General features: G+C 39.1%; 1 protein-coding gene across 4 annotated transcripts in view; it reads left to right on the forward strand.

Annotated features, from left to right (window-relative positions):
- The window catches only part of adamtsl5 (ADAMTS like 5), a 47,781-nt gene that overhangs the window by 17,636 nt on the left and 4,885 nt on the right, over nucleotides 1–25,260 (forward strand). For all 4 annotated transcript variants that reach the window (XM_067610805.1, XM_067610880.1, XM_067610720.1 and 1 more), the window contains 10 exons: nucleotides 2,918–3,090; nucleotides 4,966–5,026; nucleotides 5,827–5,932; nucleotides 6,502–6,629; nucleotides 10,965–11,088; nucleotides 16,286–16,372; nucleotides 18,177–18,340; nucleotides 19,763–19,985; nucleotides 23,989–24,120; nucleotides 25,102–25,173. In XM_067610805.1, coding sequence (XP_067466906.1) covers nucleotides 2,918–3,090; nucleotides 4,966–5,026; nucleotides 5,827–5,932; nucleotides 6,502–6,629; nucleotides 10,965–11,088; nucleotides 16,286–16,372; nucleotides 18,177–18,340; nucleotides 19,763–19,985; nucleotides 23,989–24,120; nucleotides 25,102–25,173 — 1,270 coding nt within the window. The remainder of the gene's footprint in view (nucleotides 1–2,917; nucleotides 3,091–4,965; nucleotides 5,027–5,826; nucleotides 5,933–6,501; nucleotides 6,630–10,964; nucleotides 11,089–16,285; nucleotides 16,373–18,176; nucleotides 18,341–19,762; nucleotides 19,986–23,988; nucleotides 24,121–25,101; nucleotides 25,174–25,260) is intronic.

Genomic DNA, 25,260 nt, shown 5'->3' on the forward strand with positions numbered 1-25,260 from the left:
TAGACATTATTGCTTTATGCTGGATCCCTTCTGCCTCCAATATGGTGCACAGTCCTAAATAGTATCATCGACTTCAAGTTTCGAGGACGGTGAGATCAGCAAACCCAACAGCTAAAACCAGGGTATCTGCAGGTCTCAAAGAGTCTCCCTCCAGTCAAATATATGTTTTTTCTTCTTGTTCCTTCAGTTGGATGTGTGACCTTCACTGTGCAGAAAGACGTATGTGCAGAGTTTGTTTTCACGTTCATCTGCTGCAGGGGGGAAAGTTTCTCTGTGCTCACCTTAAATCTGAGTTTAACATGCGTACCCATGAGCAGGATTAGTGACATCACAACTCGTTTTGAGCCAATCGAGGGCAAACAAACAACACGTAAGAGTGATGTGGAGACTTGAAGCTTCCGGTGCACAAACACTGAGACATCGTGTGTCCAGCAGTTAAACTTTTGAAATGAAAAACATTTGCATATTTATAGACTCTGCATTTTTCAATGAGGGAGAAGGAAGAGTTAAGGATCCTTAACAAAGTTTGGAGGAGATCTGTAAAAAGCACTGCACGGTTATTACAGAGTATTAAATTCAATTTACAAAAATCTTGGATCATTTTTATTTCCTGCCATAATTGTAGCTTTTTATGTGTGGCTGACGGCTGTCAGGAGACAGTTACTAAAACGAGACTTTTGCAACAGTGGATTGTGCTGCAGGAAGCTGTTTAATCCTTTTTTGTGGAGTTTCAGTTATCACCATCAGACCTGCAGCTACAGTAGTGAGGAAGCTCATTGTCTCATAATGGACAGGTGTCAAGTTTAGCAAAAGCTTAACTTATTGTCCTGAAAGGTTTTCTGTTATTCTTTGACTGACGTGATCGTGGAAAATGTATTAAATTGCATTAAAAAGGTTGGGAACACTGCAGAAACCTGTTTGTTCTTTACATATTGTGAAGATTTATATGTTTCTATCTTATTTGCATTTGTTTATTGTACATTTTCAAAACCAAAGTTATCAGAATCTGATGTTTTATCCACCTTGTACTTTGAGTACTTTAGTCTTTTATTGTCAACACAATAAATCAAGCACACAAACACGATGGAGACATCCGACTCACACCACACTCCTCCATTACAGTGGATGATCTGATTACACCGCGGACAATCTTGCTGCATACATTTGCATATTAATGAAGAAAGTGGCGGGACATGAGAACAAGAGTCCCGAGTTCTGTTTTGTTCATGTTCTAATTCACATCTGCTCCTTCTGAGTGTCGCAATAATTCCCAATTTGCACAACAGATACTCCACATGGCTTTGGCCCAAGTCCATTAAGTAGGTCAAGACAGAAATGCAGCTGATGTTGAAGGTGTGTGTAAAGAGTTAAAAGTGTGTGTGTGTGTGAGCCTGCTCCTGTATGAGAAACCGGTGGGAGCGCTGCCAGTTTCAGTCCTCCTCCAGGGGAAAAACTCTGGAATGTGTTTGAGGAACACCATTGAGATTTCTCTAATCACTTTTATTGTTTGGCTCTGATGATCCTGATCCACCAGGCTCACAAGGTTGTCTGTTTGTGTGAATAGATGTTACTGCCCGTTGGATTCTTGGCTATAAATAGAGCGGGTTGTGCTAGGTGTCACAGACAACTCCCCTCAACAGACATTTTCCCTTTCACAAATGACATCCTACTGTTCTGCCAATACTGTCCTCACACACACACACACACACACACACACACACACACACTCACAGGGATTGTGAAGTGCTGACAGTTGCCAGTTGCCACCTGACAGCTTTGAACATGCAGGACAACACCACAGAGTGATGCTGCAGAGTGATTACAGCGGCGAGCAGAGAGTCGTGTTGTTAGCGTTCGCTGTCTCAGCTGACGGGAACTCGACGGTGCACGACTCCAAACACAATATAAATAGAAAACACACAGCAGAGCAGCATAGAAACTGCTCCGTGTGATCTGTGGAAACAGTAGAAAGGTGTTAATACTCTGAACTTTATAGTGAGGTTTCACAGTTTTTTTTTATTAACAACTATTACATTGTAGGATTATTCTGTAAAAGCTAATACTTCTCTACTATCTTCTTGTTCATCACTGTTATTAAAATCAACAATATTTGTTTTTATAAATAAGCAAATCAGTCAAATTTTTATCAAACAGTTGCATTTAATTTTACTGCAATAGCAACAATATTATTGCCGTAAAAACGTAACATTTTCATTTAAAAATACATTTAAAAAAGGGAAGCAAAACTAAAACACTAACATTTTATTTTAATTGCAGTATTGATAGTAAGTCATGGAAGTACCTTAAAATACAGTTATTGCTCCAATACAACAGTTTGTAGAATTGAAGTGAATAGGAAATCCCTCAATTTTTCCTTCGAAATAAAGTCAGCGTTTGTTTGTTTTACAAGAATTCAAAGTTTCAACAGCTGACGTCAGTTTTTCTAATGTGTGAGGTGACAATTATGAAATGTTTTGTTTGTTTCAAGTCTATCCTAAAACAATACTGACATGCCTGTATGTAAATTAAAAAGAGTTGGTTTGGTTGCTTCTTCTTCTTCTGCAAAGAAATCCCGTCTTAAAGCAATTTCAGTTTAATTGTTTAAGCAAATATGAGACTTTAGCAGACAAATCATGAAGGTATCCTAGTAAGTTACTGATCTTTTTAGTAACTGCAGGAACAATTACAGCAAACAATCATTCTTTCAATGCACATATGGGCATGTCAGTGTTGTTTTAAGGCTTTAAGGATCAGGAGTTGTGTATTTGTGGTGTATTTGCAGTGACTGACAGGTATCTCAGCTCAGCCTGGACGGGCTTTTTTTGTTCTTTTTAGTGTGTTTGTCACTTTATAACAGACTGTCTGTGTTAAATGTCAGCGTTTAAGTGTCCGTCTCCTTCTGTCTTCTCTGTCTCAGTCCTCCAGGGTTTCTGTGTGGGGTCCCTCCGGTGAGGCCTCGTCGGGGCGTCCGGCGCGAGCCCGACGGCAGCTGCACTTCAAGAATGAGTGGGCGAGCTGGAGCGGCTGGTCTGTGTGCTCACGGAGCTGCGGGGCCGGAGCCTCGGTTCGGACTCGCACCTGCATCACCAGGTGAATAACACTCAGATCCAGCTCAGTGTACATGGAAAGGAGAGATATTCTTAGTCATGATGCATTTCAAATTGGTTCCCAATGATCTTTGGAAGAATTAATTAATGCTATTTAAAGTTTAATTTGTATTTTCAGAGAAACCTGAAAGGCATTGTAGAAAATCTGTTTGCATAATTTCTACAGTTGGAATAGATTTTAACAAGTAAGAGTTTCATTTTAGCTGATACATTTTCGACATAGCAATCTGTTGATTTTAACATTTACTGTATTAATTTTAAATTAACTAAACACAGCGGTTCCCAGTCTGGGGCTCAGGAGGCTCATGGTAAATCTGAGGGGTCACAAGATGATTAAAGGGATAAAAAAGAAAGAAAATCTGTTTTTTCCTGCTTTTTCTCTATTCTTTGCTTTTTTTCTTGCGAAATACCGAATACTTTAATCTATTTAGGCCTCCAAAATTCCTTCAAATTAAACAATCTGAGGGGGAAAAATCACTCTCTTGATTTCTCACAGTTCTTGTCTAGAACACATGGCCTTGTTTTAAAGGGTTACAGGCCACAAAGCCCTGGAACTACTGACTTAAGTCTTACAGATTTTCACTGAAAACGCCTGGTTTTATGTCTCCGTGCACCCTGAAGTTACTGTATGTGTCCTGTTGTAAGAAGAAGGTAGTTTCCAGTAAATTAAGTCCTCTTGTGATGTTTAATTACAAAGTAGTCCAGTTCAGTTTCACTGTAAACAATACTTGTTAAATCAGATTTTCACCTACTTTTGAATAATCGAAACAAACTCAGTTAAATTCCCATTTAAATTAAAATAAAAATACATTAATATAATTTATATGAATTTGTCAAATGTTCCAAATATATATTTGCTTTCACCACAACATTAAGAGCCTGGTTCATTAGAAATCAAACTTGTGAACACTAGGACAGTGAGGTGTTTTTCATATTGTTTCATTATTACACTTAGTGTAAGAGCTGCTCTAGTTTATCATAAGCTTTGTGTGTAACATCCACACTTCACCAGTCCTGACATTGTGTTGTTGTGCTATTGTTGATTTTGTGTGTCTTAAGACCTGTGTTTCTTGTCTCTATGCAGCGCAGGCTTGTTTGTATCGGCATATTTTCACCGTTTTTATTGTTGATTGTATTTTCGATGCATTTATTCACAATATTTGTGCTTCCAACTTTTGCCTGCCCAGGGACAACAGATGAAAATCAGCCTTTCTGGCTAACTCTGGCATATTTTCAGAAATGTCCCTGTCAGATAAAGTAATAAAATGAAATTAAAATGAAATTAAAATGAAATTAAATGTTTTCAACCCGTCACAGCAGCCTGCAGTTTCACTACATATTTTCTAGGGCTGCAACTAACAATTATTTACATTACTGATTAATTTTTGTGTCTATAAAATGTCAGAAAACTATGAAAAATGCCCGGTATAATTTCCCAGAATCAAAGGTAACGTCTTTCTTTTTTAAATCGACAACAGTCCTGAACCCAAAGATAATCGGTTTGCTATCATGTATGACAAATAAAGCATTAAATTATCTCAACAGATGAATAAAATGATTATTGGATTATCAAAATAGTTGCTGATTAATTTATAGTGTCGATTAACTAATTGATTAATAGACTAATCACTGCATCTTATTGAAAAAAGACTCTTTCCTGTTGTGTTTGCGATACTCCCAAAGTCTCATAATCCCATGTCCCAGGATGCCCCCTGACTCAGTGGAGGTGGTTTACTTACTTGTTATATCTTGCTTTCTTACTCATCTATTCTTGCTGTTGTAAGACTGTAAATTTTTCCACTGTGAGATTAATAAAAGATTGTTTTATCTTATAAATCTCTTTGTTTCTGTGTCACAGGAACCCAGTGGGCGGACCATGTGGAGGAGAACCCAGACAATACAAGATCTGCAACACCAAGGTCATTTCAACACGAAGGTTTTCACACTGTATGGGAAAAACCGGCTTTCAATGCAAACATTTTTAGAACAATGGCTGATGTTTGCTCTGGAAGTCGGTCGTGTAGGTGTGTTCGGGGCAGGTATAGCAGCTGACTGAGTCGAGAGCTTTCAGGGTGTGATCTGGAATTTCACCGACATATTAACCCGCGTCCTCACCGCACCGCTCTGCTCTGAAATCTGGGATTTCACGCAGTCGTGCTGCAGCCAGGTATCAGACCTGCTATTGTGTTGAGAAACGTGCTGTGAGGTCAGCGGCGGTGTGTCAGACATGTCGAGGTGTGTGTGTGTGTGTCTGTGTGTGTGTGTGTGTGTGTGGGTGTGTTTGGACAGGCAGTCACTGTGGCCCATATTGATTAAGGGAAGAACACAGATGAGTTGCAGCGTGTTGAAGCACGCTCGAGTGTGTGTGCATGTGGCAGTTTGTTCAGTGTGATTAACTCTAAGCTTCTGTTGAATGGACACAAATCCCCGACTTCTCTGCTGCACTTTATGTGAGGAACGTGAAGTTTTGTGTGGAAATAATTTGTTCACACTGTGACATCCCACATGGTTAACCATTTATTTTAGGGTTAAGACTCGCTTTTATGCTTGAGATTAGAATTATAGCTGGGTTATGGTTAAGGTAAGAGTTGTGGTTAGGTATGTTGGTAGCTGTTATGGCTAAGTTTAACTTTCAGGGGCTGAACACAGTGTTTCTCACAGTGCAATACAACATCCTCACATTGTGTGTGTGTGTGTGTGTGTGTGTGTGTGTGTGCAGGAGTGTCCCTCCGGTTCGGACGATTTCCGAGAGATGCAGTGCGCTGCCTTCAATGACAGACCGCTGGTGGCTGGAAACACCTTCAGATGGACCACGTTTCATGGAGGTCAGTGAGATGAACGCTTTCTCAACTGCTGCCAAATGGGTCTCAGGAGGACGCAAGGTTTTCAAAACAACATGATTTATCGAAGGCATTTATGGTTTAAAAAGTGGTCAATTCTAGAGCTGCAACAAAACAAGACATTTGAAGATGTCACCTTGAACTTCAGGCAATTTACGATTCATCCCATATGACCTGAACGTGACATAATGCCTCTACCAGCTGGTGTTTTTTTTTTTAAGTAAAAGAGAAAGCTTTTCTTTTTGAAATAACTCTCTTGGTTGAACAGATCTGAAAATACCAGCTGGGGTTAAGAGTGTGTTTGTGTAACTGTAGTTTTTGTGTTGGTGGCAGTCATGTGACTCTCTTGTCCTCTGTGAGGCCTGCTGGGTGTTTAATCCAACCTGTGTTATGAGTTTTTTTCCCTCCCCGTTCTTCTTCCCAGTTCCCTCCTCTCCTCACCTCCTGCCTGTGTTTCTGTTTCTCAGCCACCTCCCCTCCCCTGTCACTTTGCCTCTTTGCCTATTTTCCCATAATAAACTAACGAGCCACTGACTGAAGATCTTCCCTGCCAGGCTCTAACCCCTGTGAACTCAGCTGCCTGGCCCTGGGTCACAACTTCTACTACAACTTCGGCCGCGTGCTCGATGGCACGACCTGCGAGAAAGAGCCTAGAGCGGTGTGTGTCAACGGACGCTGCCTGGTGAGTGGAAACAATATGTCTTATAAGTGTTTTTTTACTCACTGTATTCATTCAACTGTAATTGTCAGTAATACTTAATTTAAGATAATGCAACTTTAACTGAGAAGGTCATTGATATTTGGCCACTAGGGGGCAGCAGAACTCAACAACAAACTGACAGACGCACAGTCCCGACATATGTTTGCCTTATAAGGTTGTTACAGCTAACAAGTTGGCAAACAATTACCTCTTTTTACATCTAGACGACGCAGAGCAACATTCGCTTTTATCTGGAGTCTCAGTTTGTGGCTGCTGCAAACAGTTTTTTATGAAATCAGTGAATTCTTACATACTGTAAATGTGACGTGAAGCCAAAACTGAGCTAAAACTCAAAGCTAAAAAGCTCTGTTTGTCGTTTGTCTTTGCGAACAACGCCTCTTTTCTTTCTTTATTCTGCAGAGGCTTTTAATTCAATGTTATGCAGCTGTAAATGTCAGGATGAGACATCGGATTGATGTAGACCCTGTAAGAATTTCACTTTTGGTTTTGAGTTGTAGTTTTCGGTGATGATCTAAACATGAAACTGCTAAATGTCAAATATGAAATATTGGAACTGGTGGGGCTGGATAACTGCAATATGTTTTGGTGTCTGTGTCATTGACTATTAAATATTTAAAAGATACTTAGAATCAAAATGTTGCCGGTTTTAGACTATTTTATTAAGTCAAAGTTCATGTTTTGTGGTAATTTGATGACATGATTGAACCACATATTCTGCTTTTGTGTTTAGATAACATTTCACGTCTGAGAACTTTGGCTACTTTTGTTTAAATAATAAAATATAAAGTTTCAAAGTAAGTGCTGGTTCCAGAAGTATTTCTCCAGTTTTATCTCAGTTATATCATCTGTGTTCCTCAACACAGAAACACAGTGTCTTGGATAATTAAGCAATAGACCAGGTTTATGTTTTGGCCATCATTTTAGTTTTAATCATTTTAATCAGGGTTCTTCTGACAGTTTGGTACAGCAGATGGATCTAAACGCTACAATACTCATGAACCTCCGCCGCCATAAATCTGTAGGTGCTGAATTAATCAAACATGGATCCAGATGCATTTGAACTGCTGAGTGTTTCTAACTGAAATGCACAGACTTGTAGTTAACTCCTCTCCTTAAGCTTTTATGTACACAGACTTGTTCCTTTGACTTTTTATCAATGAACCAGACATTTTCAAACATAGTTGATCTTTTGTTCTTTCTCTTTAGTTTGTTCTTTACCTTTACTAAAGCACTTTGAATCGCCTTGTCGTTGAAATGCACTAGATAAATAAACCTGCCTTGCCTTGCCTTTTGGATCCCTGCGAGTTTCCCTCCACTTCATAACTCTGTTGACCTTTAAAAAATTAAGCTGGGGTTGAACTAAATTTCCACTTTCTCTCTCCTCTCTTCATTCCCACTCTGTCGAGGTATAAGTGACACTCTGACCGGTGCTCTCTGGAGAAGTGAACTCCATGCTGTGCGTTAGGGCCAGAGTGCACTCATCAGTGTGGACTGCAACCTTCAGTTAGCATTACAGCTCTGCTCTGCACACAGTCCAGAGCTGCTTCCACATCCAGCCTGTCACCCTGACACCCCTCACACTCTCACACAGATGGGGACGATTGAAAATAAGTTTTTATCCCTCGGGTCATTTGCAGCACACGCAGAATAACGGCATGCATGCATAATACTCAATAGACACATCTGCTGCATCAGGGTGCACTCACAGGCAAAGTTATTTTTACACCACTGACATAGGATTACTGTGCGTCTGTGTTTACATACTGTATGTCTCTATACATATACTGTATGTGTATGTGTGTGCATGCTAACGTGCAGCCTGTGGTGTAAATAAGTAGATTTATGGGCCGTGGACCAAGGTCAGAGCAGCACAGGACCTGAAACAGGAAGCAGATGCTGCCTGCAGCTGGTGTAGAGGGCTGCAGGTCTCAAATTGAGATCAGACTGCAGAACACATGTCTGGTTTGGACGCAGTGCGTGTGTGTGTGTGTGTGTGTGTGTGTGTGTGTGTGTGTGTGTGTGTGTGTGTGTGTGTAACCTATGTAGATGCTCCTTCTCGACTAATTTTTTGCACATTTGCACTTCTTTAATCTGCAGTTGCTGAATTTATCCAATCAGCAGCAACTGATGATTTTCATTATTAATGAATATCAATGAAAACATCTGTTATTTTGTTGGTTTGTTACCAATAATTGTGTCATCCTGTTTTTCCAAACTGTGATTCTCTAATTTTGCTACCTGGTCTACATGTCTGTCCTCTGTTGCTCTTCCTGAGGTTTCTTCCATTTTTTTCCCTCTTAAAAGGTATTCTGGGGGAGTTTTTCTTTATCCAAATCGAGAGTCTAAGAATAGAAGATGTTTTATTGCTGTACAGATTGTAAAGCCCCCTGAGACAGATGTGCCTTGTGATTTGTGACAGCAAGGTACAAATAAAATTGCCTTGGCTTGATTACATCTCTTGTGTAATCTATTATATTGTCAGAAATAGTGAGAAATGTTCTACACAAGTTGCCAGAGCCCAAGAGGATATCTTCAAATAGTTTCTGTCCAAAACACACATGTTTTTGAAACAAGACTAAGAGTTTACAGCCGTGCTAGAAACTGTGAAATTATACTAATAGTACTATTAGTGTCATATTGAAGTTACCATAAGTTAGCTATTTACACGTTTCCAACTTGTAAATAGTGTTCATGTCAACCTCCATAATTATGAGCGGGAAACTGTGAGTTTTCTGGCAGCTCATATTTACCATCACTAAATAATATGGAAGTGCTTGAAAATGAAGCAAACATAGTCTGTTGTTCAGTGTCATTAAACCCAAATTTAATGGATATAATGTAATTTTGCCAATGCACAGTGTTTTAAACCCTCATACAACCAACTCAGTTATTATACAAGATGGCGTTCATGTCATCTGAAAACTCTCTTGAATGCTCTCAAGTCTTCCTGGTCCTTCCCATCCATCTGACATAGCGTGAACATGGCGTTAGGTACAGCTGTGATTTGAGCTAAATGCTTGAACATCAGCATGCTAACATGTTTACAGTGCCAGTGTCAGCAGGTATAATATTACCACGTTCACCATCTCAGTTAGCCTGCTAGCATGCTAACATTTGCTAATTAGCACTAAATGTAATTAGTTTTTCAGGTGTTTGGTCATACACAAAAGGATGAAAATAAAGCCAAAGTGGTTAGAATTTATCTTCTAGGGACGTTGAATGTCTGCACCAAGTTTTGTGTTAATTCATCCAATAGTTGTTGAAATATTTCAGCGCGAAGTGGTCAACTGATTCACCAACAATGTCATCCTAAGAGCCACGCTGCTAGTGTGGCTAAAAAGCAGCAACCCTCACATATGAGAAGCTGAAATCAGAGAATGTTTGTATTTTATTTTCTTGACAAATGACTTAATAAATTAATAAATGATCAGAGTTGTTGTCAGTTATTATTCTGTTGATTGAATTGATAAATCAACTAATTTCCTTTAGCATTTGTCCAATCACATAACAAAGATGTGAGTAGATCAGCTGCTCAAAACCACCTGAAGTAAAGAAATTAGCCCTGAAAGAATCACCGACACCAAACCATTTTACAGTCTCAAAGTCACATTAATACAGATGTTGTTTCTTGCATGCTTGGTTTTTTGCTGGTGCTTTGCAGGACTGAGGTCGCTCCCTCAGTGGGGCCCTCGTGCACTCTGTTACCTTGTCACCAAGGATTCATTTCCTGTTGTGCACACAGGATGCTCGGAGTGTTTTTGTATTTTTAAGGGGCTTAAGGGGCTGATTATAGGTTCCCTAGATTGTTACTCTCTTGCCTGGGAACCTCCTCCTTGATTGGTTTGCTCTGCAGAGCGGTAGATGAAGGCCTTGGAAGAAAGCAGCCACTGTAATCTATCTAGCAACAAGATTCTCCACACATCATAAACCATCCAGCTCTTCCTCCGTGCTCTTTGCTTTGGCATTTTAACGTTTACAGAGACATTGCTCCTACCCGTCCTCCCCTCTTGAGGCCCTTAGCTGCTGTTTTTTTCCCCAAAGTAAATGTTTGTGAGGGGGAGAAATGACAGGGATAAGCAAATAAGAGAAGGAGCGAGAGAGTGTGTGTCCTCTGGAGTAGACTTTAAGGTGCAGCAAAGACAAAATGAAAAGAAAGGTTAAAAAGTTGCCAGGGCTCCTGTCAGAAAATGTGTGAAGTGGGAACGCTACTTCTCAACACGTTGTAAGAGAAACAAGTCTCAGCAGAGACATGAAACTTCCTAAATAGTCGTGTGCATGTTTGTGTGTGTCGTACAGAAGCCCGGCTGTGACTCCATCTTGGGTTCGAAGACGCAGGAGGACGCCTGCATGGTGTGTGGAGGACAAAACACCACCTGCATGCACCACAAGAGTGTGTACCAGAGCAACGGTCTGGAGGCAGGTAGGATACACACACGCACACACACACACACACACACACACACACACGATTACATTACCTCCACGAGGAATCAATTGAAGCAGTTTCCAATCAACACGACCAACACGATGTCAGGATAATTCCAGGCACTACTCGTGTTTTTCCTTCCCAAGTGTTATTAGTCATTCAAGTTTAGTCAAGAGGTTATTGTTCTCCGATAAAGTGAACATTAACCACGGTAAAAAGTTGGCCAAACAAAAGCAGTTGGCTGCTTTCCATGAAGAAATTGAACTAACAACAGTTCCTGCGAAATTACATATGTTAAGTTTTCTGGAAGGAGGAGGAAGAACGCAGAGTTTTTCAGGCCAAAGTCAAGACTCTAAATGACACTCTGGCTCGTCGCCACCAAAATACTTTGTACCTACGTTGGCACCTGCAGTACAGACACTAACATTGTTTCTGTCTGCACATTTGCAACGGTTCTGTTTCCATTAGGGAAAAAGAAAAGATGTAGAAGAAGAAATATGTCGGCACCTATAAATAGATTACTTTTATTGAATTGGATAATAGGTTACCGAAGACACAAGCCAATGAAAACTCTTCTAAGTCCATGTGACTTTTATTTCGCTTGGAGTTGTGCAGTATAAACCAAAACCAACCAAGCACAAAAGTTCTACAAAGTAAGCATTTTATCTATTATCTATAGGCAAAAATCCTAATAAACACACATGTAGTCCAAAGTATAAGAAAGAATATTTCTGTACCAAGTGATGACAGGAGGATTCATACTATAATATATTCCAGTGCAAAAATGCATCCATCATGATAGACAAGAACATATTGACTGTAACTTCTTCTGCTGGAGCTCTGACTGCATTTACTCTGTATTACAGTTCAGTTTGAAACATTTCTGTCGAGGCATTGGTTATTATTGTTATACGGTCAAATTTGAAAGAAAAGCCTCTGTTCTTTGGGGTGAAACAGGAAGTTTAATCTTTACCTGCAGCAGATAAACGTCTGTGGAGGAAAAGATCATTAATGTAGTTCCTGGGATCCTTCTTTGCCTCCAATATTATAAATACAAATAAACATAAATTTCTGCTTGGCACAAAATAGTTTGGGAAAGTTGTAGGTTGCTTATTGAGACAATGTTTGCTAACCAGCAAGCTGCCTGACACCTTGCAAGCGTTGAAACACCTGCAGCAACAAGTGAAAAAAGGCGGAGGGGATATTAAAACTGGCGGCACAAACTCAGTTGTGGCCTATTCAGCTTTTTGGAAGACTTTAATGAGGATTATTCTAGGAAAACTAACTCCCAATAACAAACAAACACATACATGAACATTAACACTTATTGAAGTCAGCAGATAGATAGATAGATAGATAGATAGATAGATAGATAGATAGATAGAAGAAGGTTTATTTATTTATTGAATGGGACAGTGTGCAGTTTGAAACATTAAAGATGCACTGCACCAGAGTTAGCTTGAAGCTAATTTGCGTCTGTAGTCCCCAACAAAAAACATACAACAGTACAACAACAAACAGTAAAAAGCAAAAAAAACCCAAAAACACCACACAGAACACACCATACAAAATACACACAGCACATCAAATACACCCACAATGTCAGTAATGTAAACTAAACTCAGCTGTGTGACTATTGAGTCACACAGCTGAGATAGAAAACAAAAATTCAAGTTGCTATGACTAAAAGCGAAACGATGTTATTAGTACCAAACTGTTGATGCTGGTCAGAGGACAGGATGTGCCTTCTAGGTAAAGTATTTACAATTAGTGCAGAAAAAAAAACAGAAGATAAATATATACATTAAACAAAACAAACACAAGTAGATCATCCTGAGAGGTAAGAAACATGATGTGCTAAATAGGCTGATACGGATAAACACTCATAAGTAGCAAAAATACATAAGTATTATGAGCTTGATGTAGTTAAAGTATTGCAGTAAAAGTACATAAGTATTATGATCTTGATGTAGTTAAAGTATTGCAGTAAAAGTAGTGGTTTGGTCCCTCTGACTGATATATTATTATATATGACATCATTAGATTATTAATAGTGAAGCATCAGTGTTAGAGCAGCATGTTACTGTTGTAGCTGCTGGAGGTGGAGCTAGTTTACACTACTTTATATACAGTTAGCTAGTTTAGTCCAGTGGTTCCCAACCTAGGGGTTGGGGCCCCTCCAAAGGGTCATCAGATAAATCTGAGGGGTCGTGAGATGATTAATGGGAGAGGAAAGAAGAAAAAACAAAGTTCTGATACACAAATCTGTTTTCAGTTTTTCTCTAATCTTTGATTTTTGCTGAAATATTGGATCATTTGAAGATTTACTGAAATTAAAGCATGTGAGAAGTTTAGAGGGAAAAATCACTATTTGGTGGAGCTGTTAACAACTCATAGACATGTGAAATGTGACCCCGACTACACACTGCTTTTTGTAAGACAAAAGTCAAAAGCCAAAAAGGTTGGAAACCACTGGTTTCATCTTTAACAATGTGTTGTATTTTAAAAGCTTGTTATATTATCCATTGTGTCAAATCTTCATCTGAAAAGTAACTAAAGCTGTCAAATAAATGTAGTGGAGTAGAAAGTACAATATTTCCCTCTGAAATGTAGTGGAGTGGAAGTATAAAGTAGCACATCCAGCCTGGGTCTTTGGGTTTCTACCAGTCGACATTGAACCAAGATGGAACAATGTTGGCAGTGATTTAAGTCACAGAAGGGAAAGAAAATTAAATTAGCTTTGATCAAGATGGGACAAAAATTGCATTTAGATCCTGTGTTGCCCTCTACTGAGAATTTAATCAAATTGTGAGATTTAACACATCAAGGACACACACATACACATGAACAGAAAGTACCCAGCACCTCTGCGGGCTCGGCTCTGTGTGTAGGCAGAGCAGAGCTGACAGATGGAGTGCCGGCCATAATGGCTCAGATTGAGCAAGAAGAAAACAGGCTGATAATGGTTGCTTTGTTTGGGCGACTCAACGGCCTTGGGAGGTTTTCTCTCCTCCTGCAGCTGCGTTTCCCAACGAAGGGAGAACCGATGGAGGACGGCGGCAGGAAAAAACGCTCCTCACAAGGTCAGACGGCCTTGCGCTCATCGCTGCCTGTCTGTAACTCTGACATTTTGTCTTCATACAGCTGAGGCTCCACAGACAAACCTTGCACATAGTTTCTCTCTTAAACGGGTAAGCAGGAGCAACCAAAGTTAGGCGCTCTTCAAAAGCTGTGATGAATGCTGTTCATCCAGCGGCTGCTTTTCACTCCAGAGCAGCAGGGGAACCATAGAGCTGTCCCAGCCTCCCCTTTTTTTTTGTTTTGGCTCAGGAGTGAAATATCACTCTCTAATGAATGGTTGTGATTTCAGCTCATTCACAAATTGTCTGTCTTTGTGCTTGTAAACTGATCTAGTAAACCATTAATCACAGTTAATCGTTAACTGACATCATAGATTCTGATTGTTTTATAGACGATCAAGACTGTAATGCAAACCGCGACCTGTCACAGCCTGTGTTCGGCAAGATCTATAAAAAAAACCCCAATTATCTGATTACTGATCCAGATTGTTTGTGAGTTATTGATCAATTACTGATGACTGAAAAATGACAGATGATGATTTTGTGAGCTCTTCGAAGATTAACTTGCAATATATAGTACACAGTACAAAAAGAAACCCCTGAACTGTAATAATGTTAAAGTAAAATATTTAGAGTCATGCAGCTTTTCAGAGATCATTTATTAATGTAAAGGAGTTTTTTTTAAAGAATTTATTATCAAATAAATACCCACCATGTGCTATCTACAAGCAGCTTTTCACTCCTCAAATTAATTCACTTAAACCTGCATTCATGGGTTTTTTTGGCCACAGAAACAGGTAGTGAACACAATATTGACATATCATTACATATTAACTTGAGATTGATACTTGTTAGCACATAGTTGGTTATTTCCACATCCAGCAGTTACGGAGCAACATTATCATTCATCTGAAGTCGTGTTTCTGTCCACCTGGTGAATCTAAGTCCAATATTCACTCTCTTTTAGCTCTGTTTTTGTTCTCCACCAACTCCTGAGGGAAATATCTGGTTCTTTAGCTGCTAAATGCTCCACTATGTTCACCAGCTAGTACTACAGCTAACTGTGTGTTTGCCGTTTGGTGCTTAGCAGGTAGTGTACAGAGGGTTTTTGGAGATTGTTCTCTGAAAACAGCTGCCTGCTGTGGCCCAAATTGACACTATGAGAGCACTGAGAGTGAATCAAAACAGTAAAGTTGCAGCAGATAAACGATGAGCTGAAACTCACTATAAAGCTCCGTAAAGCCGAGAGGAGCTGCAGAGTCGCTGATAATCCTCTGTAGATTCATCACTACGAGCCACAACCAAACACATTACACACTGACATTTCATACGTTGTTATGATAGAAATATTGATTATGGCCACTTGAGAGAGTTTCTTTTGGAAAAACCATGAATCACTTTAATGCTCATGGAAGATGATCCATGTTTGGGTCCATTTTGTGGTTTGGTGGTGTGTTTTTCTTATTTGATGCTTTGAACATCACAGATTTATAGTCTAATAGGGTTCAAGTTTTCTTTTTCCAAAAACACTGGATACTACACTTCCCATAAACCAATTTTATCGTCTCTTTCATTAAACCCTCCCTGCCTATTAAACGCTTAAGTCTTTTAAACTATACACCCCTAGTTTATAAGTCAAGCTTTCTGTTAAAAATGTGTCATCTCCAAGACAAAACCAAGATTAATTTCTTCTAGTTTAACAAAGCTCCCTCAGAGCCAGAAGATATTATTCTCCTTATGACTAGTAAGTTGACTTTGACATGTAAAATGCCTCTTTAACAACAACGATGCTCTTTATTTTGGGTTTTATACATGACTTCTCATTCTGTTTGACCTCTCTAGGTCACATCTCAGCATCTCACACTGTAAACAAAAACATTTACAGTCAACCTGTAGTTTGAACTTTTAATGTTCACCTTCATTTAGATTAAAATAACTCGACTTTAAAAGCCATCAGAGGCTTTTCTCTCTTTGGCTATCAAGTTGTTTTTGATGCAGTTCATGTTCCAGGTTGTAAAAAACTGACGTTCCCTTTAATCATGTGAAGTCATTAAAAAACAGGAAACTTAACTTTGGATCCAAGCCTCTAACTGAGTGTCTCTGTTGGCCAGGCGGACCTTTCGGATACAACGAAGTGACCATGATACCAGCTGGAGCCACTCACATCCGAGTCACCGATAACAGCAGGAATTATCTAGGTAAGATTCAGCCTGTCACACACGTATAAACACAGGCCACCTGGTATGCTGTTTATATCAGTTTCAGCTCTCTGCAGATGAGGGCACTTTGTGTCACTGGCTCCATAGTTACAGTGTAAATCAGACACTTGAAATTAATTCCTAGACTATTACTTCCTCTCCCCAGAGACAGGAGGGGCTCAGCAGTTATTTCCAGGTAACATAATAACAAAGGGCATCTATTCTCATCTTTGTTTATGGGATCAAAATAAAACAGGCCCTGAAATGGCACACACTGTGGTCTTGAAAGGGAAGCTAGTAAAGGCTTTTATCTGGCGACTGGGGCAAGGCAGGTGAAAGTACTTGTTTCCAGTTCATGTCATGGAAAATCCCTCTCTAAGTACTGAGGAGAGACAGCTGCCTTATATAGTCAGATGGCATATTTCTATCTCTGAGCGCCTGCCTTTAGCTTAACATGACCCACTGATATGAGGAGCAAATTTTTGGCATTAAATGACATGGCTGGTAATTATCTTGTCAACACATATCATATGCAGAGCTATAAACTAACAATGACTTGAACTTCTTATAAGTGTTGTGAGTGTGTGTGTGTGTGTGTGTCCAAACCCTGATATATCTTATTCCTCTGTGCTGTAGACCTCTGTTGTTGTCCAAAAACTATTAAAAATAAGTCAGTGAGTCACACTGTTGCATTGGTTGACATGTTCCTTCATCATGAAGAGTTTGGTCACGTTAGTTTGTTTAGAAACGGCTCCAAAGACTAATAACAGCATCAAGTTTTCAGTCTCCAGAGAGTAGTTCTGTGTAAGACAGACACCACTGAGCATGTGAGCAAATGTGGTTCTGTTTACAGCTTTTGCTAGCTTGTTGTGCTACATATCACAACCTCTTGACTTTGTGCTACATTGTAAATTCCTCAAAGAACTTCAGTACAAATCAAGAGGTTGTGATATGTAGTAGGGGTGTGCCCGAATACAAATACGTGATTTGGCAAAGCACAAATAGTGGATTTCCTAAGAACATTTGTTTCATACAAATATTTTAAAACTTATTTGTTTTTGGGAAGAAAAAAAAAAGTCAAATACCAGCATGCAGGTCGGTTACATCTCTATCTCAGTGTCTCTCCTCTGCTCCACTGTGACGTCTATCAGTAGGTCTCAGTGAGGGGATTCACATCCACCTGCTACATGACGCACATTTCCTAATTTGGACGTCACTCCTGGAGCTACTGACACTTTAATTTTCTAAAATTATAAAACGTAATAAAAACAAAGACAGTATTTTTAGGCCTCTTTCCACTTTTATTCGAATACAAATACAAATAATTTTGCTGCCTCAACAAATACAGATACAAATACAAATACTGGGCCCTCTGCACATCCCAAATATGTAGCACAATAAGCTAGCAAAGCTGTAAACAGCGCATGCTCAGTGGCGTCTGTCTTACACAGAGCTACTCTCCGGAGACTGAAAACATGATCACTGTTATTAGTCTGTAAACAAACTAAAGTAATAAAGGAAAATGTCATCTGGTGCAGCAGTTTGACTCATTGATGTGTTTTTAATAGTTTTTTGACAACTACAGAGGTCTACGGCATAGAGGAATAAGATATATCAGGCTTGGATACACAAACAATACTTGTTAGTAGGATGAGTTCATTGTTGGTTTGGCTCTGTACATGAGATTTGTTGACAATAAAAAAAGTATAGAAAATCACCAGCGTTATCCTTTAACTCATAAGAAATATTTAACTAACTTATCAACACTGAATGACACCAAATGTTTCCTTTCTTCCTCCCTCAGCCCTCCAGAATGGTCGCTCCCAGTTTGTGATCAATGGTAACTGGAAGATCAGTGTACCAGGCGAATACAATGTAGCTGGGACGAAACTGGTGTACCGGCGCTCAGCAGACACCTGGGAGAGCTTCGAGGTGCCGGGACCCACCCAGGAAGACCTGCATCTCATGGTGAGAGTCCCTGAAGACACGAGAACAGGGCGGTTTCATCAACATCTGGTCTCAGGAGCTGGAACATTTACGTTCTTTTGTTAATTTTAACGTAATTGTAAAGTCATATAATTTAAGTAACTTAATTGTAAAGTTTCGCCTGTTTGCATGTGACCTGTATTTTATATTAAAGTCAGGCCGTACTTTATTGAGCCCGTCTGTCTGTTTACTCACCAGACACCATCGAGCCAGCCAGACAGGCACCAATGCCAGTAAAAGATTAACACGTTCTCCTTTCCAACATTGTGCAACATATTGTAACCCTTAAGTTATTTGGCTTATCTTAAAGCATTTCATATAATAAGAAAAAAACAGGTTTGGATAAATAATTGATTGTTTCCATTCAGGTTCTGTGCAGGTATTTCGACCTGGCTTTACTACCAAACAGCTGTTAACGATTGCCTCCTTCTGAGATACTTTAAGAACAATAAGAACATGAGTTTCAGCTGCGTTCTCTTTGCTTTACAAAGCTTTTTTTGTGTGTAGGGATCGGTCCTGGGATTCATTGCCTATAATTTGTCGTAGTGCCCTTGTAGCTAGCCCTTAGGGTTAGGGTTAACTTAATCCTTAAGCAGAGGCGGTTGTCTAAAGTTTAAACATCAAACCCCAGGACTAGTCCTCAAAAAAAAAGCTTTAAGCTCAGAAAAAGCAGTGAATGTACGGTTCATTTAGCTGCAATACCTTCTTGTTCATCACTCATGTATTTTAGTTAATCTTGTAACCCTTACCCCACCCATTTAGGATTAAAAGGCAAGGCGAGTTTATTTGTCTAGCATGTTTCAACCACAAGGCTTTATATGAAACATAAAAGACATTAAGATCAGATATAAAAGAAACACAAGAAATTGTAAAAAGACACATTTATTTAGGATTACAGATACAGTGCAGGGATACAAGGACAAATATTAGACAAAGGACACCTGGACCAGACTCTGTAACGCACAGAGAAAATCAATTAAATCAAAAGTTATTTCTCGACCTTGGAAACCACGATTGGTAAAACAATCTCACCATGATATCCGATACAATAATAGCTACAATTGAAAGCTCCAGAAAAGCCACTAAATGGACCTCATGGTGAGATTGTTTTGTCAACTACAGAGGAAATAGTTAATGCGGTTATAAAGACATAAAAGATGTTTTTGGTTCTGGTCTGATGACAAAATAAGGAACAGAACCGAACAATGTAAATGTAACACTACATGTGATTTAATTTCAGTATTTTGTCAATATTGATGCATGCATATAATGTGAAGATACATACAAAGCTTACACTGTACGCTGCACTATCAGCTAAAATGTGAAAGCAAATGGAAACAGATGAAAAGATTCAAAGCCTTTTCCAGGCCGGTCTAGATGTTTCCATGTGGTCCTTGTTTGCAGGTTCTGGCAACAGACAGAAACCCGGGGATCGAATACGAGTACTGGCTGCCACCAGACCAGTACGCCCTCTACCACGGGAGGAGGAGTCCACTACGTCAGGCTCACCACACTGCCAGCTACCTCCCCTGGGACCAACCCACCACTACAACCACTACAACCACCACCACCACCACTACCACTACCACCACCCGACCTCCCCCTGTCACCACGCGGTCCCAATGGTGTAAGCTTCATTTAACCACCTTCAAGTATATTCACAGATGAAAGCAAGAGTTTAAAGGACAAACAGAATTTAAATTAATCAGTTATCTACACACCTGCATGTCAGTCAAAACTCTGCTGATGTTTGGAAGAACTGAGACTTCATCAGTTCTTCACAGCAAACTACTAAAGCCAATGAAGCCTTTGTTTAAAAGCTTCAAACATAGAAAAATGTCTATTAAAGTAAATAATTAGTTAATAAAGTTAATTGCTAAAGAGGCATCCGACAGAGCAAGGAAGGCGAGCGGACAGACAATGAGACAGTTTCAAAATAAAAGGAAAGGCGAACAGTAAAATGATAGTTTACAAAATAATCTCATCACAGGGTCCATTAGTAGCTGTTCTGGATCTTTTGATCGTATCTCACTGTCTTCATCAGCAGAGACAGTTGCCCAGCTGTGATGGAATTGTTGATCTTCAAATTTTCATTTGTCTGAGCACCCTAAGGACTTTTCATACATGTAAATGTAAATTTAAAGTGTTTACTACATTATGTCCCACATGCCAACAGTCATGCTACAGTATCAAAGGTATAAAATGAGTTCGGCTACTTGAATTATGCTGCAGGAGCACAGAGAAGCTTGGATTAATCTGACCATTTTATGTCTGATTTTGGAGCTATATAAATATGTCTGTTATCATCAGTAGTTTGGGAGATATAAATTTAAAGACGCCCGATGGGGTTTTCTTGTAAACAGAGTTTATGTTTATATTCCATATTATCATCAAAACATATTGTGTGTATCCTTTAGGTCTAACAAACATTTCCTTTCTCATAAAACATTTGCAAAGATGATTTTTTTTTCTTTTTAAAATTGAAACCTGCATTGTTCTGATCCATATTTGTGGTTGCGGCATTACTGCCAACTGCAGATCAGTGTGAAACCATTAGCAGGAATGGTTGTCAGGATCCTCTCATAAAAGCACTGATCCGTAGCGCTACTAGTGTAGGGGATCTGCACGTCTTAAAAAAACCCCATTTAATTCAGTTTCCTCAAAAAAGGCCTTAGAAGGTAGAGGTAGAGGAGTTCTCTAATTTAAATTATAAAGATCTTGAAAATGTTTTCCTGCCAGCTGTAGACAGTAACATTATTTTTTGTACATCACTTGAAGGTTGTCGGGAGACAGGAAGCTCTTTTATTATTTTTTATGGAGATTCAGTCAGCAAACACTGTCACTACTGATAGCTACAGTAGCTAAAAACTCATCCACTGAAAACTTAAATCAACCTAAATTGATTATTTTGTAATTGATTAATCCATCCAGCAATTTTCTGCTATTTGTCTGGGTCCAAGTTATGTTAATTGATTATATTACTAGGAATAATTATTATATACAACTGGGAAGTACTGACAAAATGTGATATAAATGTCAATAAATTAATGTACTTACTAAATAATTGTAGGCATTATCGTCCCAACCTGTTTTTTATTCTTTGACCAGTATGACAGTGAAAAAGGTGTTAAATTGCCCTCTACATAGTATTAAAAAGGTTTTAAATTTAATTTAGTGAACTCTGTAAAAAGACTGTAGTGGTCAAAAACTTCACAAGGAACTTTTAACAAGTAATTTGTCTGTTCTGCTGCTTTAAGACCTTTAGTGGAGTTTCAGCTGACATGTAAGTAGATAATGACTGAACCTTAAATTCAAGGTGAGCGACTTCTGTAAGAACCATATAGAACCGAGTTTATCAGCCTCATGAAGGCGTTTTATTGCCTGTGCGTGAGAAGACTTTGACCCAAAGTCTGTAGCAGCAGCAGCATCGTAATGTATTTCTCCTTTAAGTAGAGTTGCAAAGATAGATAGAAAATTAATCAGCAACTGTTTTGATAATCGAGAATCTTACATCTTGATCAAATTGAAACCCATGCACACCCTCACAGGTGTTTCCAGTCATGTACTAATAAGAATGATAAAGGTGTAAGCTTTCCAAAACTAACAAGTTGACTCTAAATGAAGAGGAGAACGAGGGAAATGTCAATCAATCACAGTCTGTACACGCCCCCCCACACACAGCCCTGAGAAGAAGTCCAATCAGGCACGATAAGTGAAAACACCTGTGTGGTGGACGATAAGCGTTCGGGGGCCTTAAGCGGTCCATCTTCTGACCACATTAAAACACAAAACAGGAGTCTATCTGCCGGCTGACATGGTGGCTGCTGCTGAGGAATGCGGTTGGTTTATCTCTCATGATAAGCCTGCAGTACATATGTGCTGAATCTGTCCTGACCTCCTTAAATACTCAAATTCACATGGAAATATGCACACGGCCCGAGGACCTGTGCCTTCTGTTGGAATATATCCAACACTGTAGCCTCTCTGGAAATATTTTCCAGCTGGTGGATTCACGCCGAACAGAAATTGACTCTTGTTGTTTCCAGAAATAGTGTCTTTACTGTTTGTTAGGTAACATGGTGATATTTCCAATTGTTGCATAGTAATTCTATATAATCGACCCTGCTGACAACAGGAAATTATACAAATTAATGCTAATTTAGCGCATATTTGCACATGATATCCATTGTTGTAAGATTGTACTTTTACTGTTATACTCTGCATAATGTTTCTGCTGTCATCATTGAAATTAAATTGGACCTTTGCTTTTTTTAAAGTTAATTTTCTCACTTTGCCCCGATACTGTCCACCCAGCCAGAAAGTTGTGGTTTAATCTGTTGAGGTTTTTTTTTTTTATTCTAAATATCCGTCTCTGAGATTTCCGTCTCCTCTCAGTAGAATGGGAGGTTGATGGAATTTAATTTGTGGTGCTCAGAGCATTGAAACGTTGACATGATGTGAAATTTTGAAATGCTGTTCTATTAACCGATTATTTGACCAACGGAAAATTAATCAGCAGCTATTTTTATATTAGAAAAATCATTTTAGTCATTTTGTTGCTGGACGCAGCTTCTCAAATGTGAGGATTTGAAGATTTTCTGTGTCATGTATGTAGTAAATAGACAGTAAAGTGAATTTTTTTTGACTTTTTGACTGTTGATCGCACAAAACGAGACATTTGAAGACGTCACCATGGGATCTTAGAAATTATAACGGGCATTTTATGAAAATATTATGAAAATATTCACAGATTAATCAAAAATGCCACACATTCAGACGCTATTGTAACACTCCCATACTTGGATGTTGCCTGTGCATTTCATGGATAGTGACAGTTTATACTTTAAACACACAGTCTTTCTTTATAAATTGAAAAATTATATTGATCTTGCAACTTAATGAAACATTAAACTATCGCTGGCTCGAGAAAGGCTGCAAATTTCATAACAAGAAAAGTTCTGAGCAGTTATGATTAACAGTGTGAAAGACTCGGGATTGTAGCTATAAATGCAGGGTTTGGGATATTATCTATTTTTGATACAACATATTTGTTTTGATGTTAAACTAGTCTGTTGATACACCGCAGGCATTTTAGAGAGAGGTCTGCTGTTTCATTAGATCAATATGTCAAAAAACAAAGAATTTCCTGTTTTTCTCAGCAGCATTTTCAATAGTTTGAAAGTTAAATAGGTTGAGGAAGTGGTATGAATTCACTGGTGCCAGTACAAGAGCATTAGTTGAATCCAACTGAATTCCTGCTGCTAACATACATTTTAAGGCACAATACAACACAACATGAAGCAGGTTTTAATTATCTACAGCAGAAGAAGCTGGCCTTTGTGTATTTCTTATGATTTATTCTGCTTTCATAGTCATAGTCAAGTGTTCACAACAACACTGGCTCTAAGCTAATGCTAACGTAACATTTACTGCTCAAAAATGATGCAGAAGATCAATTTCTTGTGTACAACTGTAAAAAATGCTAATATTACTACCGCTAACTCACAGCAACTTATGTTGAAAAATTCAAACAACTTGCTTAGATTAAAGTTTGCTTTGAGAAGATTAATGTAAAAAAAAACAAACATTACTACATTGTTGACGACAGATTGTGATTTGTGTCTTGCTAGTTTTAAAGCCTGTGAAGCCGCCGCGTCAACCTTCTCACCACAACCGCCAGCAGCGCCCTCACCAGCCCATCCTGCCCCGCCTGGAGCGGGAGGACAACCACAGAAACCTCCTGCCTCAGCCTTCACCTGGAAGTATGTTCACCACCTCATCCCAACTTATCACCAACTTCCCAGCTAACCACAACCTGATAAAAAAAAAAACTCTTCATCTAAGATTTGGGGTTTTATTCAGAGTTAGGTGATCCAAAGCAGTAACTTGATCTCAATGATGTCTACAGGTGCTGAACACAAACATACTATGTGCAAACAAGACCTCTTTATAATTATTACATGGACCAACGGGGCTACAGTATGCTAGCTATTTGTCCCGGATGCTTCTAGTTTGCTAAGCTAAGCTAAAAACCTAATTCTCACCTCATTATTCAGTCGAACTTCATGTTCCTGTTAACCTATTTGGGGGAAATGGTTAACGGGTTACAATTTGTAGTGACTGATCATCCTGGTGATGTCATTTTCAGGCCACACTGAAGCAGTTGGCGGCTAACATTCGCTAGGCTAATGTTTGTCATGTTGTAGACTCACAGGTCAGCCTCTTAACACTTAGAGACTGAGGACAATCTCCCAAGTTTCATTGTTAAAACTGGGTGGAAACAATTAGAGACTTTTAAAAAAAACCTGCATTGCACCAATCCAAAGTCTTAAAAGCAGTCCTTCACATTGGGGCGGCGACATGTGGTTCACTACGGAAGAGAGTGGAGGGAGAGCATCATTTCTAGTAAGGTGTGTCCTTGAAAAAATGTAAGGGGCATTATTTTTCTGACTGGCACATAAGGATGACATCCCTACTCTAAATATCAACCACAAAATTCTGATTTGTTTGTTTCTTTTCATAAACAGGGAAACATCCGTCATGAGGAGAACACCAGATATATTTAAATCTGTGATAAAATGGCAGATGTGATTTGGAGGTTTGATTGATATCAAGCTTCTCATCTAACTCCCAATAAGAAAGCAAGCTAGCATATTTCCAAACATGTGGATGAATTCCTACAAGTCCTCTTTTTATATGAAGTCTATACTTGTGAGCTTACTTCTGCTCGGTTTATCCTGCAGGGCATTGTGGGAAATGTCTGCGGGTTAAAGGTCGAAGGGAACGCCAGAGACAGTATTGCAAGAAGGACTTCGGTAAGTCTGAACTTTGTAGCTTAAGTGTATTTAAATAACTTGAATGAATGAATGTATTGAAATATTAAAATATCCTTATTTCCCATC

Source organism: Thunnus thynnus, chromosome 1 (genome assembly GCF_963924715.1).
Source record: "Thunnus thynnus chromosome 1, fThuThy2.1, whole genome shotgun sequence".
NCBI classification, from domain to species: Eukaryota; Metazoa; Chordata; class Actinopteri; order Scombriformes; family Scombridae; genus Thunnus; species Thunnus thynnus.